This window comes from Mus pahari, chromosome 13 (genome assembly GCF_900095145.1).
Source record: "Mus pahari chromosome 13, PAHARI_EIJ_v1.1, whole genome shotgun sequence".
NCBI classification, from domain to species: Eukaryota; Metazoa; Chordata; class Mammalia; order Rodentia; family Muridae; genus Mus; species Mus pahari.
This window is the reverse complement of record NC_034602.1, coordinates 27,834,311-27,861,271: the sequence shown is the minus strand read 5'-3', so window position 1 is coordinate 27,861,271 and position 26,961 is coordinate 27,834,311. Positions and strand designations below refer to the sequence as shown.

The following is a 26,961-nucleotide window of genomic DNA, read 5'->3' as shown; positions in this document are numbered from 1 at the left end:
CAAGACACTGCTGTCCCAGAAAAGCTGACACTGTGTTGCTCTGGATCCAACCCAGGAACAAGGTGAGCGCCCCCCCCCCCCCCCCCCCGCCATTCAACACCTTGGGATCTAGCATCTTCCTTCACCTGCCCTAGTAAATGCAAGACTGACTTTATCCTGGGATTTTGATGTCTGACTTCTAAATCAAAGTCACTTCATAAGAAAACGGGGCATTAAGATCATGACCTGGCTGGTCATGGTGGTAACATGCTTTTCATCCCAGAACTTGTGAGGAAGAGGCAGGCAGATCTCTGGGTTCGAGGTCAGCCTGGTCTACAGAGTGAGTTTCAGAATAGCCAAGACTACATACAGAAACCCTGTCTTGAAAAACAAAAACAAAACAAACAAACAAAAAACGAAAACAAAAATCTTGGCCCTGTACCCCAGCTCTGGATAATGTTGTGTAGAATCAAGTGTTACTAAAATGAGTGGAGTATGCCCTGGGTGAGCTAGACCTGGCATTAGTAAAATGCCTGCTGATCCCACGCTTTGTGATGCATAAATTATCTGTGGATTCTGTAGATTCAAGTATGAGGACTTTAGGGGAATTCACAATTGCACCAAGGGATGGTCAGATGGAGGAAGGAGGAGGGTAGAGAAGAGATGGGGGATGGCCCATTAGATGTAAACAGTAGAGGCTACACCAGAGGCAACTGTGTGGTTATTATCCTGAAGAGGCAAGGAAGCCATTAAGGATATCACGTCAGGAGAAGACAATCTGGTCAGTTTATTAGAAAGGTGGGCTGTGATAACACAGTGATGAGCAGCAAGGCAAGGATATACTGCTGGTTAGGTGATGAGAACTGATGATATAATGGGGTGGGGGGTGGCAAGGAAAGAAGGGAGCTGTGTGTGAACCTAGAAGTCATCCCTGGCTCCATTGGGAAAGCATAGTCCATGAGAGTTAAACAGAAACTAGAAATAAATCTCAGCCTCCCTTTTAGTAGCTGTGTGACCTCAGGCATATCACTCAATCTTTTGTGCTTTAGTTTTCTCATCTGAAATCTGGAAATAGCTACCCTAGAAGTTTTGGTAAGTGAATACACTGCCTGGCCTGCAAGAAGCATTTGGCAAGGGCAAAGATGGATTCCTAGTACTAAGACTATGCCAAATCCCATCAGCTAGGTCCATTCTAACAGTCAAAGAGCTGGGCAGTGACTCCGCCCAGTCCACTGGCATTAACACACAACACCCTCTACCCTGGAGGGCTCTGGGAGACAGGAGAAGGGGAGAAAGGAGACAAGCAGAACAAATGCTTGAGATCCAAAAGTGTTCTAGACAGAGGTAACAGGTTTGGATGGTCTAAAAAAGCTGTTCTGGCATGGGAGCCCAAGGGAGCAAAAAGCAAGGAAAATAATGAAACTATATTTTAATAAACAGACACTTGGTTCCACAAAGTAATAAAAAGCTCAGAAGGACCTTGTTGAGATTCGCTGATAAGAACAGGTAATTTAGGAACCTGTGGCTAAGGGACAGATGTAACTCAGTATGTACAGTCTGCTTGCAAGTCCAGGATATGGGGTGAGATCTGAGCAGAAGCACCTTCGGGGATCTGAACTACTTAAGAGCTGCCTGAGATTCTCCTTGGACACAGCTGTGCACTGTCTGGCTTCCCCTTTGGCTCCTCACCTTTACCACATTCATGTCTGGACGCCTTGGTCATTCTTTCCAGTGCCCTCTACTTTGTGATGACCTTTGTGCTCCATTCTCCCAAGTTACTTTCCTACCCTATGTGTAATCACAAGTTACCTGAGGCATGACAAGGTGTCCCTTCTATTGTGTCTCAGGGGATGGAACCAAGAGCCTTGTGCATACCAGGCAAGTGTTTTACCACTGAGCCACATCATTGGGCTTGCCATAACATTTGGTACTTTATTCTGATGATGTCTTTGCCTTCTTTTAAAAACAGTGACCAGGATGAACTGACCTGGGTATTCCTAAAATGCAGCACAGGGCATGGCACATACTTGGTGCTCAATAAATGATTGCTGAAAACAGCTTAGTTCCGTAAACTGAGGGATCCAACGGCCAAGCTCTTACCTAGTTTACTTACATGCTTCTTCAGAAGCCACCTACACAAATAGGAGGCCCAGTTGCAGAGACTGAAGGCAAAAGTGAGGGAACAGACAACAAAAAAAATTGTTTTTCAATGATTTTGTGCATGATACCTGGTAACCTTAACCTTCTGAAAAAAACCTCAGCAGTCTGCTAAGTGGACCATTGTGGGCTATGCTTTGTAAGTGTATCAGTGATTAACCAACATAAGTCAGACCCTTCCCACAAATACACAAAAAGCTTCCATTAACAGTAATTTTGAATTGTTTTCCACTTTATGGCAAAAAAGTAATTCATAAGAAAGAAAATTCTTGAAGTTAAAAACTCTGATGAGAATCCAAACAAAATCACCTTCATAAAGCTGCATCCCTTTAGGAGTGGATGATCCAGTCGTCTCTACCGACACTAGCTCAGACACCAAGACTGAGAGAAGGTAGCAAGCCAAGACCACGAGCTACAGAACCATTAACTGAAAAAATTTCCACTGTACAGTCAGACCAACAGAATTCCAGCCAATGACAAAGTTAACACAAATATTTCTTAGTTTGGAATTTCTGAGTTTTTTAAATACCTCCTAGCAATGGTAAAGAGGCAATAAGACCTTAATATTGGCATCACTACTCTGAGACGAGAGAAAATAAGCACTACCCCTAACATGAAACACACAGAGGTCATAACAAACCCCCTATCACGAGCCAGTCTCCATACTGCATCTCCCCACAATGCCTAATCCAAACTGGAAAGAAAACAATTAAAACAGGTCTCAGAAACTATGCATACATGGAAACATCAGAGCTAAGTATATTTAGGACATTGCAAGAAAATCTCACATACTTAGAACTGTGCATTCAGTAAATCAATCCTTCAAAAGTGAAGGAGAGCCGGGCAGTGGTGGTGCACACCTTTAATCCCAGCACTTCTGCAGACAGAGGCAGGCAGTTCTCTGAGATCAAGCCAGCCAAGTCTACAGTGAGTTTCAGCATTGTCAGGGCTACACAGAGAAACCCTGTCTTGAAAAAAAAAAAAAAAGTAAAGGAGAAATAAAAAGTTCGAAAGCCTAAGGAACTCACCTGTGATAGACTGGCCCTGTCTGAAATTAAATGACTCTCTTCAGGCAGAAAAGTATACAGGTCAGATGGTTGGGACCACAGACAGAAAGATCATAAATAAATGCAACATAAAACATTTTCTCATATTCCTAACTCGTGTGAAGGTGACTGGGAGATCGACTCATGTACCAAATGCTATGTGAAAAGGTGGAGAACGGAGGAGGCATTTTCTAGAAGCCACTTGGGCCATGTATAGAGGACCTGACAGTTTGATCTCAAAGGGAATTTAGTTACTGTATACTGTGAACCCAGGGCAACCCCAAGAGGGTTAAAATATAAGTATTACTGATAAATCATAAGGTATTGGAAAGTATAAAATAGAGTTAAACAGAAGCCTTTAAAGATGAATATAAAACAACTACAAGTTGATAATAATCTAAATATATCCAAAAATCATTCCTATCAATATTATGTTTCATAAAAATAGAAAAAAGATGAGTGATATGAAAATATCGATAAAAACAGAAGCACAAGGTATAAGAAACTCAACTACACTTATCTAAAAATCCATTCCTAAAGATTTACTTCTATGTCTTTTGATTATGTGTTGGGGAGGGAGAAAGAGTGTGCATAGGAGCACAGAAGCCAGGGGCATTGGATACCTCTGAAGCTGAGGTTGCAGGATGTAAGCTACCCCATGTTAAGTGCTGTGAACTGAACTTAGGTTCTTTGGAAAAGCAGCACTTGCTCGTATCCCTGAGCCATTGGTCCAACCACAGGCATCTACTTTAAATACTCTGTAAGTTAAAAGCGAAGAGATAGGTCTGTCAAGATGGCTCAGCAGATAAATGTTCCAGTCTCTTTATCAGAATTCCCATCTGCTATTTCCTGCCTTTTGGTTATAGGCCATCAGCGTTTTATTGACAGGTGATGCTTCTTCATAGTACACAAGGGATTATCTATACAGCCTGTTATTTGATTTCTTTTGATAGTGGCCATCTCACAGCTGTGAGGTGATATAACACTGACTTAGAGTCTTCCTGCTGAGCAGGCTGTGTAGCATTACATGTCCTTACCCTTCTTCCTTTCTGTGCTACTGTCCTGTTTGTCTGTTTTGATTGCCAGTGCCACAGGCTTATGACTGGAGCTTTGCAATGTGTTTTATACAAGTGTACAGTTTTGTTTTGATTATTGTCTTAGTTACTATTCTACTGCTGTGAAGAGACACCATGACTAAGTCAAGCATTTAAGTGGGGACTTGCTTACAATTTATTGGGCAGTCTATTATCAGGCGGGTAATATGGCAACACACAGAGCCCTGGAGCACTTGCTGAGAGCTAAATCCTAATCCAAAGTCAGAGTCAGAGAGATACTAGCAAAGCCCCGAAGCCCACCCCTAGTGACACACTTCCTTCAACAAGGTCACACCTATTCTTTTTAAATCCTATTACACCTTGGGGAATAAAAGAGATTGGAACTCTGGGAGACAGAGGTGGGAGATTCCCCTTGAACTCTGAGGAAGTTGGATGTATGAAACTGAGGAGAGGTAAATAGCCATGTGGCAGACACAGAATAAACAAGTTACAAGCTAGTTGGGGAAAGACCAGAAGGCACTGTACATGAATAGGCCTCCAAGTTGTTATTTGGGAACTGGGGAGTGGGTGGAAAAGCCCAGGGTTACAACACAGGTGTTGGTAAAGATGTGGAGAAAGAATTCTTGTACACAGTAGACAGGTAAGTCTGCAAAGTGGCACGGTCCAGGTAGAAAAGAGTATGGAAGTATAGGTACAATATGACCCAACTATTACAGTACAGTCTCACAAGAATCAAAAGCAGAGTCTTAAAGAAATACTTGTTCATCCATCCATGTTCAGAAATATTTGTTCCAATAGTCAAAAAAGTAGAAACCAGCCTAGACATGTAAAAGTACAACAAACAAAAATGATATTAGATCAAGTAAAAATAAATAAATAAATAAAAAATAATACAAGGGCACACATGAACCTAACAATGAAATATACAAGTATGTAAAGCAAAAACAGAAGACTGCAAAGAGAAATAAAAGAATTTTCTACCATGGTTGGACTCTCCAATTATTAAAAATGGATGATTCAAGCAGGCAAAGATGAGGAAATGAACACCTACAAATGGCTATAGTGCCTTCCTTCTATAGATTATCCAACGCAGAATACTCAGTCTTCTCAAGCTCATAGGGAATAGTCACCTCTTAGTTTTTTGACATGGGGTCTCTTGTAATCCTGCCTCTCCTACAGCTCACTATGTAGGACAGGCTGTCCTCAAACTCACAGAAGTCCTCCTGCATCTGCTGGGATGAAAGGTGTGGGCCACCATACCCTGCAAACATTCACTTCTGGGCCATAAACACTCTTAAATTCAAGAGTAGCAAACAGGCCTGGAAGGTGTAATTCAGTGACTAGCACTCTATACTATAGTGCTATTTTATTTATTTGTTTTTGCGGTGCTGGCGATTGAACTGGGAACTTGTGCAGATAGACAAGAGCCCTATATTTTATTTTCCTTTTATATTTCACTGCAGTATTTTTCTTGTTTCTTTAAACTTATACATAGTCCATATCTATCCTTAACAAATAAATATATCATTGGTACAGAATCATAATTTCCTTAAAGTTAAGGAAATTAAATCTTTATAGTATTTATACTAAACATTTAATGCATGAAATATTTAACCACAATAGCCAGAGTGTAAATTAAAACAAAAATAACAACCATAACATTAAATAGTACAAGCAATAATTATGACTTCACCACAGGAAAAATTCTAAACAAAGCAGCAAAAGACAGAGATATAGGCTGGCCCAAAAAACCTCAGTGTGAATGGTTAGCATAGCACCTACCCTTTGATTCTTGGTTATGCTGAGACACCACACTTCCTGAGAAACCTCCAGGGGAACTGAAGACAAAATTGTGCCATTCCAGAACAGCTTGTCCTGTTTCTAGAGGGTCCTTCTACTATTATTCTGTGGGGCTGTTAGCATACTGTGCATTTAAACAGTAATAGCCATTACAGTCACCTAAGTCTGCGTAACTCAAATGATACAAACCAATTCTGTAAGGTACCATAAGATATAAAATACAAGCTTGATTAAAGAAATCAGTATTTTCACACCAGATATACATGAAATATTTCATCAACTGCACATACTTACCCTTCCATACTGTGGATCAGAGTGTCCTGAATGCCAGAAAGCACTCTACCACTGAGATATAGCCACAGCCCTATTAACAGCATTTTATTTTAAACAATAAAAAGGCCTTCAATAGATGTATTTAAAGTGGATCAGTGTGTGGCTAGTGAAACAGCTCAGTGGTTATGAGCACTGGCTGTTCTTAAAGAGAAGCTGGATATGAGTTCCAGCACCCCAACACAGCAGCTCCCAGCTGATTGCAATCCCAGTTCGAGGATCTAACACTACCTCTTCTAGCCTCTACAGGCACCATGTAAACTTGAGGTTCACAGATATGCATGCAGTCAAAACAATCACACAAAAAAGAAAACAAATTTAAAAAAAAAATGGATCAGTGTATAGTTATGATATCAAGAAACAATGCTGTTGAAATGCGGCTTAATTAAAAATTTTCAAGTTTCTATCTACTTTACCATGTGTGATTAGACCTCTGTATTTGCCTTCCTACACATGGCCTAAGTTTAACAGGCCACATGGAATGGGTATCAGATACAGAAATGGTATTAAAGAGGGTTTTCTTATTTTACCCTTACAGGAGACCGCTACCTTCCTTAAGAAAGGCTGGAGAGACGGCACAGAACACCTGGCTTCAGTCCTCGGCACCCACATAGAGGCTCACAACCATCTATAAACTCCAGTTCAAGGGTTCAATGCCCTCTTCTAACCACCATGGACAACAGTCACACACAAAAGTGTGTGCAGACAAAACATTCTTAAACCAAAAATAAAAATAAACAAATCTTAAAAAACGTAGTTATGCTGGAGACATGGCTCAGTGGTTAAGAGCATTGGCTGCTGTTCCAGAGGTTCTGGGTTTGAGTCCCAGAACCCATATTCTGACTCATAAACATTTATAAACTCCAGCTCCAAGGGATTTGATAACTGATAACCAATTCTGGACGGACGGACAGACAGACAGACAGACAGACAGACAGACAGACAGACAGACACACACACACACACACACACACACACACACACACACATACACACAAACAAAACACCAATATATAAAATAAAAAGAAAAGGAGGAGGGAAAAAGCCAAAACAGTAAACAGCTAATAAGAGTATTCCCAGTAGACTTGGGGAGCATTAATTTGACTACTTCCTTGGGATATTTTTAAAAAATAATTCTTGAATAGTTTCAATAAGCAAAGAAAATATACAATAGACTGTGGGGCCGAGAAAGGCAGTCAGTTTTGGTTGAATGAGGCTTGCTCCGGAGACCCAGTAGAAAACTCTACAAGGGAAGGAACAGAGCCATATTCCCAGAGACAGGTGCCTGACACCACAGAGCCCCCAACTCCATAATTCTGTGACTATCAGTCACTTGCGGACAAAGCCCCAAGCTCCTGACATTAAGCTAGACTCCACCCTCACAGTATAGCCAGATATGCTCCTCCCCACAGCTACCCTGCCAACTACAAGGCAGCCCAGCCCACTATAAAAGGGGCTGCTTGGCACCTCCTTACTCCTTTAAGCTCTCACCGTTCTTACTCTCATCTCTAGCCCTCTTTCTCTTTCTCCCTTTCCCCCTCTCTCCACGTGACCATGACTGGCCTCTTTCTTTCTACCTTCCCTCTTTCTCCCTGCCTTTCTACAATAAACTTCTAAAACCATAGACAATCTCTGCTCATCAAGGCCTGCCATGCTTGAACAATGGGATAGGTTTTCCCCTAAAGAGCCATGTTTAACCTCCCACCGGAAGGCCTTCCTGCTCTCCAGCCACAGACCAGACCAAGGACTCTCACCCGTGTGGGGACCACCCAGAATCCCCTCTCTCCCTGCCCTCTCCCCGCTTCGGCCCTAGGGATGACTGAGCTGCTCTGGGGCCCCCATTTTGTTTTCAGCTCTTCTGGGGGTGTCCAGCGGTGTCTGGGATGCCCGGGATTGAGAACCTGTTATCTCTGGCCTCAGGTCCAGAGACCTCAGACTGCCTCTTGTTCACCCCCTGGCAGGCTGGGTTCAGTGGCAGCCAGATACCCTTGGGCCACCTGGAAAGCCTGTAGCAGTCCGCTAGCCCAACACACTGGAAACTGGCTGGACATGGGTTTTCTCCCACTCCCTTTATTCCCCCACACTCGGTGCCCAACAATAGCCATTTCTTAATCTTTCTCAGATCTAAGATAAAAGTTCTATCTAGAAAAAATTAGGAGGTTGACAGAAGTTTATACATTAACCTAGAGTTAAGAAGGGTTTAAGTTATAAAATGCAAGCATAGCCTGGCTTTGACTAAAACATTTTGCTAATAAAGACATTATTACATATTCATATGGGATGATACCAAGTCTAACAAAACCCAAGCACAGGTTTGGGTAGCTGCTGAGTAAAATCTAACTTGAACCGTATTCATTATTTAAGTGTGGTATTAATCTACTACCTGTGCCCCTCCCCATAGGGAACCCATTTACTAGCCACATATCGTACCATACCATAGAGTAAAGCCAGAAAACCAAGCTCTTTCCATGTCATGGTCTCCCTTTCTCTCCAACTTGAAAACCACTCTGTTAAGTGAATACAGCTAGGGAGAATTAGGATTAATTAGTGCCAACTAGTAACATAACAACATCTCAACATTATGGTGAACCAATAATACTGCAAGTGTAAAGCAGTTCAAGAGGCAAAGCAGACTGAGGTACAAGGAGTGAATTAGCTGACGATGCTGCACATCAGTAATCATAGCAATAGGGACATAGGAGGCAGGAGGATCACTGTATGTTAGCCTGGTCTATATGGATTTCAGGCCAATTTCTCTAAATGCATCTTCAATGTCTAAAATGTTAAGTATATACACGGAGTTCTTTGAGGAGAAACTCAAAAACTGACCATTTCCTAGACTTTCATTGCTTTTCCTAAGTGGGCTCTTGGCAGGCTGGATTTTTAAGGCCTCTCTTCTATCCCCTCCACCTACACATTGTCATAGCATTTCTTTTCAATGTATACTGCACTTTTCTTCAGGCTTGCATGTTTTGACAGGGCCCTAGTTTTCAAACTAAGGATGCCCAGAAAACATTGAGGAGTCATGCTATTTACAACACATTTTCCTATTATGTTAAGGCATAAGTCAGGCCATGTGTAGAAAAATGGACCTGTGTTAAGTATCCTTGAGTTCACCTGAAAACTCTCTAATTCTAATTCTCTAATCTTGATTGTGTTTGTTTGTTTGTTTGTTTGTTTACCTACACACTGTAAAGATTCAACATTACAAGAGTTTGCCAGACTACAGCCAAAACACATGGTTGCAACCCATCCAATCAGGGGCAGATGCTGCTCTGGACATGAGTCAGCAGATCCATCCCTGCCTGCTAAAGTAACTGCTCTTGTCAGAGCTCAGTCATAAGGGACATCCAGGCCCTTCCTGCCCTGGCTTACCTTACTGTGTGTGAAGGGGGGTGCTGGATACAAGGTGGGGTGGATGAGCGGTCGAGGCAGGTGTGGAACAGTATGCAAGGGTACATGTCCATGGATGTGGGGGTACAGGTGAAGCGCAGGATGTGTCGGTTTCTCTGGGCTCAGGAACTGATGGCCAGGAGGCAGGGCTCCAGCAGTCATTGCTGATGCTGGCAGCCCAGAAGCTTCTTGTTTACAAACATGGCATTCACAAGTGTTCGGTGTTTGTTCTGCCTAAAAGAACAGAAAAAGAAGTACTTGTATAATGTAGAACAAAGAACAGCATAAATTAAGCTGCAGTCAGACAGATAATACAGAACAAACACAAAGAAATAGACCTGAGATAACCAGGGACCTCACAGGAGAAGGTACAGATGCCAGAGTTGGTAATGAGGAAGGCTGCAGAGGAGAGAGCTGAGTCTCACTTTATATGGGTATTTGCAGAGGCAGCAGCCACTGATCAGAGACCCAGTGAATAGGATTAAAGGACCCCAGAAAGATAATAGAAGGATGAAGCTACGGAAAAAATGGGACCAAAACCAAAAAAAAAACAAAAAAACAAACAAAAACCAAAACAACCCAGGATCACTGAGTGGCTGGTGTCTGCTGGGGTCCTACTGTTCAATCAACAGCTGCAATGATACCTTCACCATGAAACGTAGACAGGATGCTAGCTGGTCAGAGTGACCAGTGATACTCCTTTACCAAAGCAAATGTGAAAGTAAACACAGATGACAAAGATAACACTTCAGGCTCTAGAAGTCAGCTAAAGCCAAATACTGGGAAGTCTTTATTTTAAGCTAGCCAGAACTTCAAAAAAGAACAGGAAGAATTTGAACTTCCTGCCAAGGCTTTCCTTGTCCTAGTTCTATGCAGGAAGCAGAATGCAGAAGGCACAGAAGTAAAGAAGCCCTGCTCAGTGTCCAGAAGAGCTGTGCCAAAGTAGTACATATTAGGTCTCAAACCTAGGGCAAATGGTTGAGGTACCTACTTAACACAACAAAGCAGACCTGGCTGCCAGATTCTCCCAGCATCCCTTAGTCCCTCCCTATTACAGAGTATGGCTACCCTAAACTCAATCCAGGGGCTGAGCTGCTCTTTCCCGGATTACTCTTCCCTACATATCCCAGCCGTTTTGGCTATCCAGCCAGCTCCGCTACCCTTTACTTTCCTGACTCACCTAACTTCCTTCTTAACACATGGCCCAGCTTGGAGCTATGGCCACTCTGGATTCTCTCAGATGTCCCTGTCTCTAGATATGCCCTCCCTCATATCTACAATAAACTTTCTCCTCCACCATACCTAGGGAACAGTCATGTCCTTCCTTTTATTTCTTTTTTTCATTAAGTAGACTTAGTGAGAATGGACAGTGAAGGAATGAAACAGAAACATTTTAAGAAGACTCTGGAAATGAGGAAACCGCAATGCTCCTTAAGCTATCCACAGCTCAGTGTCTGGCTAGGAGGACACGGTGTACAAAGAAGCAGGACTTCATAGCACAAAGGAAGAAATCAAAGTTCACTGGAGTATAAGCTGAGCAAAAAAATGCTCCCCAATCTACAAACAGATGTGTTGGGACATAGGAACCTTCAAAAGAATAAGGCAGCAAGGATTGAACCAATAAAGCAAGTAGCCAGGCTAAAAATAAAAGGGAGCAAACCAAACAGAAACTGAAAAAAATAAAAACAGTGAGAGCAGAAGACATATACTGTGAATGATATAGATGTAGCATTTAATAGCAATAAAGTAATGATCAGAGAAAACAAAAGACCAGACCCCAACCCCACCACCCCCAAAAAACTAACAACCTCAAGGACAAAGTCAGAATTCGAAGTTGTTCTATTATTTAAACTGTTCAAAAAGAGAAGAGAGAGAGAGAGATGACAAAAATGTACAGTCAGTAGGCAGTGGTTCTTGGCCTGCATTAGTACAAAAAGGTGTCTAAGCAGCTTGTTCAGAGAATTAAGGAAAATGTTAAAAATAAATAATATATAAAGAAAAGAAAAATATATGAATTCTAACATAGAACTGAAGATGAGAGAAAGAATCTGTGAACCCCAGAAAGTTATAGAAACTACTCCTGAGCAAAGTGTATTATCAAAACCTAGCAGAACTAGGACAAAAACAAAAAAACAATAATCCAATATCAAAACACATCTCTCTGTAATTAATAATCTGTATGGTGTGATTCTAACCTCCATGAAAGTGACATTAGGAGGTGAGACCCTTTGGTGGCTCTGACCTCTTGAGTATCTTCATTCTTTCATCCATGTGAGGCTACTGTGAAAAGATGGCTACTTATAAAGAGCCATACTGGTGGTTTAATGAGAACAGTCCCCATAGACATATGTATTTGAATGTTTGGTCTCAAGTTGGTGGAACTGTTTGGTAAGGATTAGGAGGAGTGGCCTTGTTAGAGGAGGTGTGTCACTGGGGATGGGCTTTGAGGTTTCAAAAGCACAAACCATTCCCAGCTAGCTTTCTTCCTCTTCTCTTTCACTTTGCCTCATGCTTAGAAATCAAGATATTAAGCTCTCAGGACCAGGCCTGCCTGCCTGTTGCTAAGGACTCACCCTCTATACTATAAGCTCCAAATAAACTCTTCTGTAACCTGTCTTGATCATAGTTTTTTTATCACATTGGAAGAAAAGTAACTAAGACACACATCTACCAGATTTGGGAGCATGTTCTACTGCATTTTAAACTTAACATAAAGTAAGAGACAAACATGAGCTACTGTGTGGGACAAACATAAAGACCAATGGACAGATAGATGTAAGCCTGAATTTTCAACATGGAAAAATATGACTTTAAAAAAAAAAAAAAAAGGTTTAGAGTCTAACCCTACACCATAAAAAATACTGAGCCAAACGGATCACAGCGTCAGAAGTAATGTTATAAATCTCGAAGAAAATAGTTTTGTTTAATACATCAATAAATAAATGCATTAAAACATAAACCTTATGCTTTACAAAAGATACCATAAGAGGCTGTAGCAAATATTAGCAAGCATAAGGACTGGGCGCATACTCTATTACTCAGTGCTGGCAGACAAACTCAATACAGTAAGGTATTCCACAGGCCTGAGAAAATAGTGCAAACTAGGACTTGCACCCAGTATGTAAAGAACTCTTGGAACAGTAACAAGTCAGAAAGCAAACAGCCCTTAAGTACATAAAAGGCAACCAAAAGGGGTTACCATTATTATCAGCAAAACTTAAAAAAACTATGTTGTGACTCTTTGAGGGCCCCTGGGTGACCATTCTGACCCAGTACGCATTGCCAGAACAACTATATGGACACATCTGCTTATGAACAGAATGTCAGACATACAAAGCAACTCACAGAGTAGTTTGTAATGGTCAAAAGAAAGAAACAATGCAAGTGCTGGCTAACAGGGTTAAAAAACATCCCTCACCACCACCACCCAGGAGGGGATTAGAACATCAGTTGGACTAATGTGCTTACCTAAAACTCTGAGGCCTTAGGGGTATAGGAAGGACATGGCTAAATGCAGATATAGCTCAGTGGCACGGAATTTACCAACCAAGAGTGAGCCCCAAAATTCAAACCCTTATACTTTAATGAATAAAGTTAACTCAGACTCAGTATGAGATTCTTAGTCAAGATTCTAAATGATTTAGAGCCAGGAGTGGTACTACACACCTGGAATTCCGGCACTTGGGCAGTAAAGGCAATATGATCAGGGATATAAAGGTCAGTTTTAGCTACACATATCCTGTCGTAAACCAACAAAACAAAGAAACAAACTAAAAAACAAGAATCATAAAACACAAAAAAGTAAACATTAAAAACAAAAAACAAAAACCAGGACCTAAAGAGGTAACTCATCAGTTAAAAGCATATACTGCTTTCACAGAGGGCCTGATTTCTCTTCTTAAGAGCCATATCTAGTGACTCATAAGTGCTTCTAACTCCAGCCACGGGATCAGACACTGCTGCCCTTCCTGTTCACCTATACTCATGTGCACATGCCCCATACAAAAATGCTATTAAAAATAACTTTTAAAAATTAAAGTTACGAAAGTGAAGAGAATACAGAAGCACACTCTTCAGAGACATACTGTTAAGTGAAAAGCAAGGTAGCCATTCTTATAAGACGGGGAAAAGTAAATGTTTGCATGTGCACATAATGAAACTGCTCATCTTCTGGGCCTAGGGGCTGAAGGTACACAGATGATGAGACACAGGTAGGCAAGTAGATGATGGTAAGATTTCCCAATTTATTCCTTTTAATATCACCTTTATTATTTTAATCACATTCTTACATTACCTATTATAATAATTAATAAGCCAAGCATCTGACTTTCATTTGTTCTCCCTTTCATTTAAATAGTTTATTGAACAAATAAAACTCTGAAGCTGTATATGTGGAATATAAACCTATGATCCCAGCACCTGAGAAGTTTAGGTAGGAAGGTCATTTAAGGCCAACCAGGTGTGAGAATGTGAGAACTGTCTCCAACACAAATGATGAAACCTGTCTTATACTTCTACAGAAAAAAATTCAGAGGAAGGAAGGAAGGAAGGAAGGAAGGAGGGAAGGAAGGAAGGGAGGGAGGGAGGGAAGGAGAGAGGGAGGGAGGGAGGGAGGGAGGAAAGAAGGAAGGAAAGCAAAAAAAAAAACATTTATCTCAATAAGCACAGGTTGCTATAAAACTGATAACGATTATAGATCTCAGTAAAAAGAAAAAGATTAAAATATGAGTTCTGTAAGCATGCTTGTTTCTCTACAGTACTAATCTTCAGAAATTGCTGAAATTAACATAATTTACTTCTTATAGAAAATATACACCAAGGAGATCTTTGGGAAAACAGAGAAACATGAAACAGAAGATCCTACCTGCTGAGCTGGATAGGATGGAGGTGGAGTGTTCACGTTACTCTCCTCTGTCCTGGGGTTACCATTTCCTATGGCCTCCTCTTGTTTGGGAGCTCCTGGGGGCTCTCCACTACTCTCACCATCAGCATCTTCATCATCAGCCTCTGAAGAACTACGACTGGTGCTGCTTACCTGAGGGGACTTAAAAGGCAGCATTCTGTAGCTTTCATTTTCAAAACAGTAACACGAATGAAGTGTGAAGACCACCAACCACTTCCCCCATTTACTGGCACCACAACTCCTCATAAAAAGGCACTCATACCTCATCCTTCAGGGCCATGTTTTCCCCACCACCATTCAGTTCGCTGTGGATTCCATTCATGTTGGCCACCACATTGGTATCATCGTAGTTGGTCAACGGATAAATGTCAGCAAACTTAGCTGACAATGGTGCGACGTCTTCATCATCACTACAACTGAGGCAAGCAGAGACAGTCACCATGAGGCCCTTCGATTGGGGAGGACAGTGAGGAGCAACCCCCATTGAACAGGACATCTCCTAAGGTCATGGGTCTGCTCATGGAGAGTGTTCAGTGTCACACTACTTAACACCTCTTAGTCACCTGAACACAAAAAAAGCCTGGATGAGTAATATCTGTGACATGGAGGATGGGAAACAATGTCCCACAATAGAAATTCTGAGGAGACCACAAAAACTTAAGACGAACGGGTATTATACTTTCATTTGGCCTGAAAAGTCCTGGAGTAAAAATGCCATGCCCAAGAAAATATAATTTTTATTAAAATGTTAAGATACAGGGAGCAACTTCAGGTCTTCAGTGTTTGATTTTACAGACACCAAATTGTCAGAGAATATCCAGCAGACCAAACTCCAAGTGTTATGTAACAACACATTAATTATGTTTGCTCTACTCGAGTCATTAAAAATCAATTTCATCAATGTAAGGAGAAAATGACATGTTTGCTAAAAAATGAAAACCAGAACTTCAAGCAAAGCTTCTGGATTTAGACTGTGGAGACGAGGCACTGGCATGTCCAAGCCAGCACTACCTAGAACTTGTACTAACCTGTCTCTATCCCGGATACAATGATCTCCGGACCATAAAAATCCTAGGTAAAACCCACCTGCCCTGCCTCCCGAGTCTTTGACGCACTATACAAAAACCTTGAGCTCACCAACAGAAGAAATAAGCACCCACCAGCAAGGGAGTGTGTTGCTGAGCAGCAAAGCATCCCTGCAGTGTTACCACTGCCATAGTGTTTACCAATGGGGAAACTGATTCTGAAATGAAATGACCAAGTCTACCTGGCACACACGACAGCTGGAGGCCTCTCCACTCCAGGAAGACCCAGAGTGCACTGCTCTGCACTGCACTGCACTACACTGCCTAAAATGATGCTGCCATTTTATCTGTTTAGAAAACAGCACCATGAACGACAATGCACACTAAGGGTCACATGAATTTTCAAGTCACAGAGGTTGATTACTTGGAAGACACTAACCACAAGTTGTTGGGGCCTAGAGTATTAAAGGACATGAGCTGCCCAGACCAACAGTGGGCAGTTCCACCCAGGCAGAAGGCTCCTATAGCCCAAGCGCCACGACTGATAACACATTGGAGCCCACAACTGATATTGGCAGTTATAGCAGTGAGTGAGATAGTTTGACACATTTGCATTTACCTAACTTCAATTTTCAATGGATTCATCTGCCTGGTAAACTTCCATATGCCTCAGTTAGAAGCTGTATAACAGTTAGGAAACAAAAATCCTCAAAATGCCTAAGGCCTGAGAGCAGAAGCAGCAGAACTCTGACCAATGAACTTCACTGGACCATGGACTTCAACCCAGGCCTTTAGAATTATTTTGGATTTGGAGTTGGGGAAAAGACTCAGTGGTAAAATAGTTGTTCAGCATGTATGAATCCCTGAATTCTATCCCCAGTACCATAAAAATTGAGACCTGAAAGACAAGGAAAAACTCTGAAAGCACCATGACATATCCAAATGAAATGTGTGATGAGCATCTCTATTGTTGGAAGACTTTGAGGATCAAGTGCAGCCAGATACAGTCAGCAATCCCTCATGAGCACCTACACAGGGCTAGTGATGGCTGCATAGTCAACTGACTTCACTTACAAAACCGAATATAGGGGGAGACTGGAAGGAACGGGGGCAACATTTGGGATGAAAGGGGGAAGGGGAGGAGAAACTTTCACACAGCCCAGTGTGGTGGAATATGCACTCAGGTGGATCTCTAGTTTGAGGTTAATCTAGTCTAGAGTGAGTTTCAGGACAGCCAGGATAACTTAGAAAAATCCTGTCTTGAAAAAACAAACAAACAAAAAGGAAGAGAAGAAAGGAAGGAAGGAAGGAAGGAAGGAAGGAAGGAAGGAAGGAAGGAAGGAAGGAAGGAAGGAAGGAAAAAAAAAGTTATACACATGTGCAAATTGGTGTATGAAGCCTCTGCAAGCAACAGGGTCACAACTGAGTTTTCAGCCCCTTTGCTAATATGAAATACACTTCTTTACAAACTTTTAATTGCTTGCTAAAGTGATCTGAATTCTTAGCAAGACATGGAACGAGCATGAAAACTGGGCTGACAATGAAGAGGATGAACAGCCACTGGCCACCTCAGACAGAATGAGAAGATGAGACCAGAACTGCGGAGACATTTCCCTGCATACCAACTGGCAATTATAAATTTACTGATTTTTTTTTTCAGGTAATAAACCAGCATCAGTTTGGGTTTACAAATTTCATGATTTAACAGGTGCTTAACACACTGAAAAGTTTTGTTTTGTTTTGTTTTCTAATTAAAAGCACTGTAATGGTGATTGTATCTCTGTAGACTGATGTCTATATTTCTCATTATTGGATAAATTTCTGAAACTATTATAAAGTTACAACTTACAAAGTTGGTGCAGAGCCATTGTCTGTGAGGATGAGTCTAGGATGTTGCTGAATTGTGATGGGAGAGCTGGAACCTGACCCTGAGCTTGCTGATGACACACTAGGTGGGCGCATCTCAGACAGATAGTCGGGAGCAGAATCCACTTGGAGTGGTAGCTGGTGAATGTGGATGTCATCAGTGACCGGGGTGTCCATGATACCACAAGTAAGGATGTGTGAGAGGCTGCAGTCATCACAAGCACATCTGATCAAGAATTAAGGACAGTTACCACGAAAGCCAACTCTTGAGGGTTGGGTTCAAGCCTCTGCTTGTATTAGTGCAGGGTGAAGGCCAGTAGCACCCAGGCAGCCCAGCTCACCTTCGCCTGTAGTTGCAGTTGGGGCAGTCAGGCATGCTCAACCGAGATGACATGTGCCTCCTGGTATCTGTGAAGTTGTTCTCTCCAGTAACCACTTTCTTATTAGTCAACTAGAGGAAATTTATCAAAAAATGGCTTAAATTTGCAAGATACTTTCCCCATTTTAACTATAACAGTAACCATTTACAAACCCAGAGGTCCACTTTTTGCAGATGGACAAAACAAAAACAAGTGAGTAGCCCTGGAATCTGCAGGGCAGGGAACCCTCTTGATGTTCTGGTCTTGGCCAGATACACACCATGTCCATTTTTGCAGTTAACCAGAAGGTAGGTCTGCTCTGGGTGCTCAGTACTTGCTAGACCTTCTCTACTGGAGAAGACTGAACCTGAGAGCTATATAGGAAGTAACACCTAAACTCAACTGACAAGTAGGCATCTGGATTCCAAAAGGAGAAGGGTGCACCAAAACCCAACTGAGCCTATTGTCACACTCAGGCAGAGGTCTCTGACTCATCCCATTGGTGGGAGGGAGCTCAACTTCAATCTGATGCAATTGGCTAACTGGCACCAGCAAAAAGTTTAGGGAATATGGGTCCTTGTACCAGTTCTCACAATTCCTACCAAGATTATTCTTTTCAATATACATGTACGGAAGACTACATATTGCAGGTATGTGCAATCAGTTTATCTGAAAGTTAAAATCACTATGTTTAATGACGTTTATACTGGCAGAAGATGCCAATGGTCTTCACTGGTATACTGTAACAGAGAGTGTACCTAGATACTAAGGTGGCACTTGTTCTGTACAGTCATTTACATGTCTCTCCTATCAATCTTACCTGTTCTTCAATTAATCTCCTTTGTTTAAAAATCTCCCAGTCTTCTGTTAAGATGCGCTGTTTGGTTTTCATTGTCATCTAGAAAGGAGATATAAAAACACACATAGAAACAAACAAATAAAAAAAAAAAAAACAAACACCCAAAAACCTTAGTAATAACTACATAGAACACTCATGGGCTAGAGAGATGGCTCAGTGATTAAGAGCACTGACTGCTTTTCCAGAAGTCCTGAATTCAATTCCCAGCAACCACATGATGGCTCACAACCACCTGGAATGGTAGTTGATGCCCTCTTTTGATGTGTCTGCAGACAGCTACAGTGTATTCATATACATAAAATAAATCTTTAAAAGAAAAAATAAAAGAACACTCTCAAGGAAGATTCTTTTAAATGATAAAATCAAAACAGGAGTGCAATACAAAACAATGAGCTATATACAAAACAATGAGCTATCACATTTCAGCCTTTGGCCTGACATTTCAAGTATTCACCTCCTGTGGAAAACCTCACGGGCTCCAGAACTTGGAGATAAGGGTACATTCTGTGCAGAAGGAAGTAAATGCTTGCTCTCTTGACAGGCCACAGCCTGTTTGAGGACTCCTGGAGCTGGTCTGTTCCACCCATGTGCAAGATGTTCCTAGTCCTGAAAACATTAGCTCTGAGAACACTGGCCCTATTACCCTTCAGCTATATAATGTCAATAATAACAACAACATAAAATTAAAAGTAAAAACATGAAGTACAGAACAATGCAATTTGAGAAGAAAACCTGAAACAGACTAATGAAGGAATCTTAAATGTCTGCCAACCCTTACGGCATATTCCCCATCCCAAGAACTAAGGCATGTACAGGCCAACACATACTCCTTTTGAATTCCCGAGAGCAGAGATCGGCAGCAGCTTCTCAGAACTGAGACTGTTAAGGACTGTGGGGCTCAAAGCAGACACCAGCTGCTATTATTATGGGCACTGTTGCAAACAACCTTACTATGCCCTCTTCAGAAAGTTTTCAGTGTTCCATATGCTTGTCTGAAGTACAGAGTGCCTACATCATACTAGATCCCTTCTACCACTGTCCAGTAGAGGGTGAAAGGCAAACCCAGATTAGTATAGGTGGTAACCCTTTACAAATGACAGGAGCCATCCTATGTGGTCTTAGCTTCAGTTGGCTACAGCATGCCTTTCCTATGACATAGCGTATGCTCAAGGATCTCTTGAGTTTAGAGTCCCTTTGTAGTTTGAGACCTTAGCTGACTTGAATATCAAACTCTCCTATTTTTGTTACTAATTCAGTGGAACTTTGTATACATCTAGCTCCTCTTCCCCTTCTATGTATTATTCACTATGACGACAAGAGTTATCCAGGTACAGGCTGGTGTTTAGTGCTATAGTTTAGTTCTCTCTTTTTAAAAAAAATAATGTATTATTTTATGTGTATCAGTGTATTGCTAGCATGTATGTTCTGTACCACATGCATGCTTGGTACCCACAAATGCCAGAAGAGTATGTTAGATTGCCTGGAACTGGAGCTTTAAATGGCTATAAGTTGTCATGTGGATAATGGGAATTGAACCTGGGTTCTCTGAAAAAGCAGCCAATGATGTCAACTGCTGAGACATCTCTCCAGCCACCTACAATCATAAACAGGGAGAGGTTTCACAAGTTCTTGACTGTCCGCATAAGGTCCATGTGCTGAGTAACACTGGAAGGTGAAGGAACTTTATAAGAGGTAGCTTCCAGTAGAAGTTAGGTCACTGGGGCATAACCAGGAAATGTAGTATTAGAACCCCAAACTTTTTCTCTCTGCTTTCTGGAGCCCTAAGGACTTTCTCTATCATGACCTCCAGCAGTGTGCTATGCCACTACCAAAGCACAGTAAAAGTCAAAGGAATCATACATAGACTGCAGCCTCTTCCCTTTAAGCTGGATATTTAAGCCACAAGGCTATTAACGTTAGCACTCAGGAGGCAGAGGGAAGAGGATCACAAGCTTACAGCTAGCATGGACTGTGGAGTGAGATCTGTTACAAATAATAAACTCACAGTGATGGGAAACTGAGGAATGTCTTTTTGCTTCATTGTTTCATACTACTAATGACCCAGACCCTCACTGATTCTCCCTGACTCTGGTACCCTTAATAAAGTCATGTTCAGATGCCGTGAATGTTCATACTGTTCACGGTGCACTACAGTCTGTTTTTTCAAAACTACATGTTTAATAATGCAAAACTTTATGAGTCTGTAAAAAGTAGAAAAGCTCATGTAAAATTAAATATCATTTATGTGATTCTCTCATTGTCTTAGTAAGAAGCTGACCCTGGAGTCAACTGCCAGGGACCGCCATAGGATCCTGGGAGACAGATGCCTAGAGAGAAATTGACTTCTACTCTAGTCCTTCCCACTCCAGGACCCAGCTCTCTACTGCCAGAACAGCAGGGTTTGGAAAGCAGACTGTTAAACACACAGGGCTCAGAGGAAGGGTAGCTACTGGCTCTTTTTCTGTGGCTACCTCTGCACAACTGGGCTGCTAGCTACCTGTAGGATCAAGAACTGATTCTTGAGGCTGTAAGGGGATAGCTGTAACTGTAACTCATACCACATGTGTCAGCTTGGTCATTCTCACACTCCTCCCTCCCCCAATCCACAGGTAGACCTTGCAGTTAACTAACCAGTTATACTGCCAGTCTCCCAAACTGCAATCTATTGTTCAGCTCAAGAAGAGCCAAGCTGGCCGGGCGTGGTGGCGCACGCCTTTAATCCCAGCACTTGGGAGGTAGAGGCAGGTGAATTTCTGAGTTCGAGGCCAGCCTGGTCTACACAGAAACCCTGTCTCAAAATACCAAAAGAAAAACCAAAAAAAAAAAAAGAGCCAAGCCCCTTGCTCAGCTAGAGAGTACATCTGTCTATAAGGCCAAACCAAAAAAGGAAAAAAAAAATGGTCTAAAGCCACACCCACTATAAAGACAGTATATGGCAACAAGTGGTTCCCAGCAGGGTCAGCAACCACATACAGCAAGCAGGGAGGGTAACTGCACAGGTAAAAATTATGCAAAGGACAAGGTCACTTTACAACAGAATCACAAGTGTCTAAGGGCCTCTGAAGATAAAGAGATAAAGAGACAAGGTCATAAGATAAATAGCACTGAATTCATATGCTACCAAAAGTGGGAATAGTCCAGTGTTACCATGAGGGCCAAAATCATTAACAGAGTTTTCACAAGTTCTAAACAAGAAATCCTCTTTCCAACAACTTAGCAGCAAAGAGCCAGTGTCTAAATGGTATAATGACCCTGAGGTTTATGTGGGACTAGCTTATATCTCAACCCCAAACAGATGCTCCTATCTGTTTACAAACTGTCTTGCACATACAACACTGGGCTGCCATTTCTCCTTTATTACTCTTCATATTAGTATCTTTAAAACAGAACCTTGAAACCTAAAGCTGTTCTTGCTTGGCTTCATTAGAAGCTCTAGAAAGGAAAAGGGGCTGGATCAGTGGCAGACATACCATCTTAACATGTCTGATGCCCCCTGATATAGAATGGCCACTTCGTATACCCATTTCAGGTCCATCTTCAGAAGGTGTATCCCACTTGTCCTGCTATCCTTTGCCCTTATGAGCTACCTGGATGTTTGTCTGTCTGTCTGCTCTCTACTGGACAGTTCTGGATGAAGAGAGAAAGGGCACTGAATAATAACATGATTGATAAATGACTGCTGGATCTGAAAGGCCTGGTAACTTTCTAAGGTCCTCTATCAGAACACAGAGACAGTGGGTACAACATTTTGAGGACCTAATTGTTGCTGCCACACAATAATAGACAGATTAGAGGTCTGTGATGTTGTATAATTTTCACCAGGGCATACCAAAAGCCCCTGTTGGGAGCTCTGCACAACTTAGCACAGAGGCCCCAGAGTGCAGGCTGTGCCTCAAGGGCAGCATTTACCTGCTCATCCACATAGGCATCGATCCTCTTCTGACACTCCAGCCACTCCTCAGCAACTTTGCGCAACTCTTCCTCAGAACGCTGGTACCTCTGCAGTAAGGTGCTGTACATGTCTTCATTGCAGGTGTCATGTGTGGTGGTTCCTAGCCTAGGAGGGAGAAGGCCTATCACAAAGGAAGAGCCCAGAAGTTCCTGGCCAGACAGAAGAATCTTGGCTGCCTGTTGCTATTGTCTAACTTTATCACCTCCTGTCACAAACCATACCACAGCAAGTCTTAAAGATTATATACACACTCTGAACAGAACCACATATAAAGGAGATGTTCAAATAAATAACAGCACCTGCTGAAAGAAACTAGCAGGAATCCTAAAAATACTAAGGTTACAACATATGGAACTGTATACACATTTCTTATTAATATACACTGACCCAGAGAAAACAAAATGTTTAATGACAAATACAAAACATATAAATCGTACAATTATACACATGTATTTTGAAGTGGAAATACATTCATGCTTTAAGAAGGTATGGAGAGATAGCTCAGTGGTTAAGAGCACTGACTGTTCCAGAGGTCCTGAGTTCAAATCCTAGCAACCACATGGTAGCTCACAACCATCTGTAATGAGATCCAATGCTCTTTTCTGGCCTGTCTGAAGACAGTTACAGTGTACTCAAACACATAAAACTGTTATGACCAAAGCATGTTTAAAAATATGTTGTACGGGCTGATGAGATTGCTCAGTGGGTAAAAGCACCCGTCTGCTCTTCCAAAGGTCCAGAGTTCAAATCCCAGCAACCACATGGTGGCTCATAACCACCCGTAACAAGATCTGATGCCCTCTTCTGGAGTGTCTGAAGACAGCTACAGTGTACTTACATATAATAAATAAATAAATCTTAAAAAAAAAATGTTGTGCATAAACACCTAGAAATATGTGTAAGAAACACAAAGTTGCTTACACTGCCTGCCACCTTCATTATTCTATCTATAACTACATAGTGATTTAATAATGAAGAGAAATAACAAAATTATTTTTAGTCAAAACAATTTAACAGGTAAGAATGAACAGAAATAGTTGCCGAAGTCTTTTCCTTTCACTTTGTCAGGGTGGGTCATTTGTGAACACTGTACAAATAGGAAATTCCTAGACAATCTACTGGTTGCAAGGCTACTGGCACAGGTGTCCATCTAAGCTCTGTACCAATGCCTTATATCACCCTAGGTCCCACACTATAATGTTGCAGCCCTGAAAGAAGGTTTTCTGCTGATTCCTACTGCTGCCAACCTTGTCCTTTATTGAAATGATTCTATTTTTCAATATAAAGCTGGATTACCATGTGTGATGGTCTGAATGAGAACTGTCTCCCATAATCTGGGATATCTGAACACTTGGTCTCTGTTGGTGCTGCTGCTTGGGGAAGTTTAGGAAGCACAGTTTGACTGGAGAAATATCAATGGCTTTGAGATTGGAAGCCTCATTCCACTTCCAATTTGTTCTCTCTGCTTTGTGATCATGGCTGAGGCATGAGCTCTCAGCTTCCAGTTTCTACTGCCATGCTTTCCCACCAAGATGGACTCCTGTCTCTGGACTGGTAAGCCCAAATAAACACTTCCCTCTATAAATTGCCTTAGTTATACTGGTTTTTTGTTTTTTTTTTTTCTTTTTCGTAGCAACAGAAAAGTAACTAAGACACCATGAACTTCCATCCATCCTGCCTTTCTTCCCAAGTGTTCTTCCTTTTCAAGTTACAAATACAGACCATCTGAACAGAAGAGAGTGAAGTGACAGGGACCCTGATGATTGCCTTGGTGGTGGGATGAGGTGGCCACAACATTCTCACAGCACTTCTACAGGAATCCTAAAAATACTAAGGCTACAACAAATGGAGCTGTATAAACATTTCTTATATTAAGGACAAATAGCCTGATTCTTTAACTGGTAACTTGCCAGGAAAATGGGTCAAGGGAGCAGGTGAGCTCAGAGAAAAGACTCTCAAAGGACAGGGGAAAGGAGAATTTCTGTTTGAAAACATGAAAATATTTTGTAATTATTAATTGCAAATACTGTGAATATAATTAATGTTACTGAATCATAACTTAAAATGGTAAATTGCATGTATTTATCAAAAAATTTTAAATCAAGTCAAATGGCACTGAATTGAATGTAAAATGCATTATATAGTATGTAAATACCCCAATAAAGTGGCCAATAAACAAGTGGTTTTCTTATGTCTTGTCTTTATTATGGTTTGGCTCTGAAATTTCTCCCAAGGGTTCCTGTGTTGAAGCCTTAGCTCCCAGAACAGCATTTCAGAGGCAGGGCTTTGGGTGTGCAGCAGGAGGGGGAGCTCTGACCTCAGAGCTTTCTGGGCTACGTATCAATATTAACTGGTGGAAACCCGATGCACTTTATTCCTGAATCCTTTCTCTGCATGGCAGTTACAACAAGGTGAACATCTTTCCTCTGCTAAGTACTTCAGTGATGGACTAAATTTCTGAAATGGGGAGCCTCCTTACAAGTTCCTATCTGCAGTGTTTAGTCAGTGTTAGAAAGCTAACAATAAGAAAATAAGTTTCTGTGAATAGGATGACCTTTAGGCAGATTATTTATTAGTATGTGTGTGCAAAGCCACAAGGCAGGCAGAGGAGAAGACCTACTGTCTTGTTCTATCACTTTGATCTCTTTGTCTCACTGAACCTGAACTTCAACAATTCAGTCACACTAACTGGCTGGCAGACTCTAAATTTACTTGTCACCGTCCCAGTATTGGAGGTTCTAAGTACATACAGCCATGGCTTACTTTTATGTAGGTGCGAAGGTCTTAAACTTGGGTCCTTATGCTTGTACAGTGACACTCTTAGACAGTGACACTCTCCTATCCTCAGTTACTGTACATTTTTTAAACGGGTCTTACCATGAAATCCTGACTGTCCTGACATTCCCTCTCTAAGCAGATCAGATTGGCCTCTAAAAGAATTTATATTAATAAGAACAATAAAAAAAGACATATTAAATAAACCTATGCTGGCCATAGGCTATCTGTCATCTCATAATCTATTAAACTATATGTATGCACTGCACATCTCTATTTTAGTTTTTGTTTTGTTTTGTTTTTTTGTTTGTTTTGTGTTTTTGGTTTTCAAGACAGGGTTTCTCTGTGTAGCCCTGGCTGTCCTGGAACTCACTCTGTAGACCAGGCTGGCCACGAACTCAGAAATCCACCTGCCTCTGCCTCCCGAGTGCTGGGATTAAATGCGTGCGCCACCACGCCCGGCGTTTATTAACTTTTTGCCCACCTTCTTTTGGAGACAGGATCTTTCTACACAGCCCTGGCTGTCCTTGAATTCACAGAGATCTAGCTACTTGTGCCTTCCAAATACTGATATTAAAGTTATATCCCACCAGGCCCAGCTGACTTTGTATTTTTTGTAAGTTAAATGAGCCTACAACAACTATGTATTTCACTAGTAATTTATGGCAAAACTTTTTATGAGTTGCTAAATGTAGATCTGTACACTAAAAATTCAAGTATAAACTACTCTTGGATTTGAAAAGTAAGTCTGTGGTGAGACACAAAGGAACAGCATTTTCTGGACTGACTAGGACTCTTTAGAAGGCATACTGCTTTCCTTCTTTCCTATACCTCATTTTCTACTCTTGAGAGTAATAGGGAGTGAACACTCTAAACTAGGATAATGTTACCTCTTTGGAATCTGACTGTAATTCCTAATGAGAATGATATTCTGAACATGGGAACAGAAAAGAAATCATTTCTGTCTGGAAATCAAATGGATGACTGATAACCCAAAACTTACTAAGGAAAAAAAAAAAAAACACAAAGGGCAGGTACGGAGACTTAGCCCCACAGGAGACTTGGGTGAATGTGATCCTCAGAACATGGACAGAAATACTTTCTTCATCTTAATCCTGGCTTCCTTTCCTGTCACAGGGTCAGAGTCAGAAATTTCTGTTGTGGGGCTGGCTCAGTGGGTAAGAGCACTGACTGTTCTTCCAAAGGTTCTGAGTTCAAATCCCAGCAACCACATGGTGGCTCACAACCACCTGTAGTGAGATCTGATGCCCTCTTCTGGTATCTGAAGACAGCTACAGTGTACCTCTTTATAATAATAAATAAATTTTGGGGCCAGAGCTAGAAGAGGTTCTAAAATCCAACTCCCGGGCTGGTGAGATGGCTCAGCAGGTAAGAGCACCCGACTGCTCTTCCAAAGGTGCAGAGTTCAAATCCCAGCAACCACATGGTGGCTCACAACCAT

General features: G+C 41.6%; 1 protein-coding gene across 4 annotated transcripts in view; it reads right to left on the bottom strand.

Annotated features, from left to right (window-relative positions):
* Fam193a (family with sequence similarity 193 member A) overlaps positions 1–26,961 on the bottom strand; it is a 122,046-nt gene that overhangs the window by 30,422 nt on the left and 64,663 nt on the right. For 2 of the 4 annotated variants that reach the window (XM_021210542.2, XM_021210541.2), the window contains exons 7-13: positions 22,682–22,829; positions 18,734–18,811; positions 17,896–18,005; positions 17,538–17,780; positions 14,926–15,079; positions 14,625–14,804; positions 9,743–9,994 (exon numbers count right to left, since the gene is read on the bottom strand). In XM_021210542.2, the coding sequence (XP_021066201.1) occupies positions 9,743–9,994; positions 14,625–14,804; positions 14,926–15,079; positions 17,538–17,780; positions 17,896–18,005; positions 18,734–18,811; positions 22,682–22,829 (1,165 nt within the window). The remainder of the gene's footprint in view (positions 1–9,742; positions 9,995–14,624; positions 14,805–14,925; positions 15,080–17,537; positions 17,781–17,895; positions 18,006–18,733; positions 18,812–22,681; positions 22,830–26,961) is intronic. The other 2 variants (XM_029545517.1, XM_029545518.1) reach the window with 2 other exon arrangements.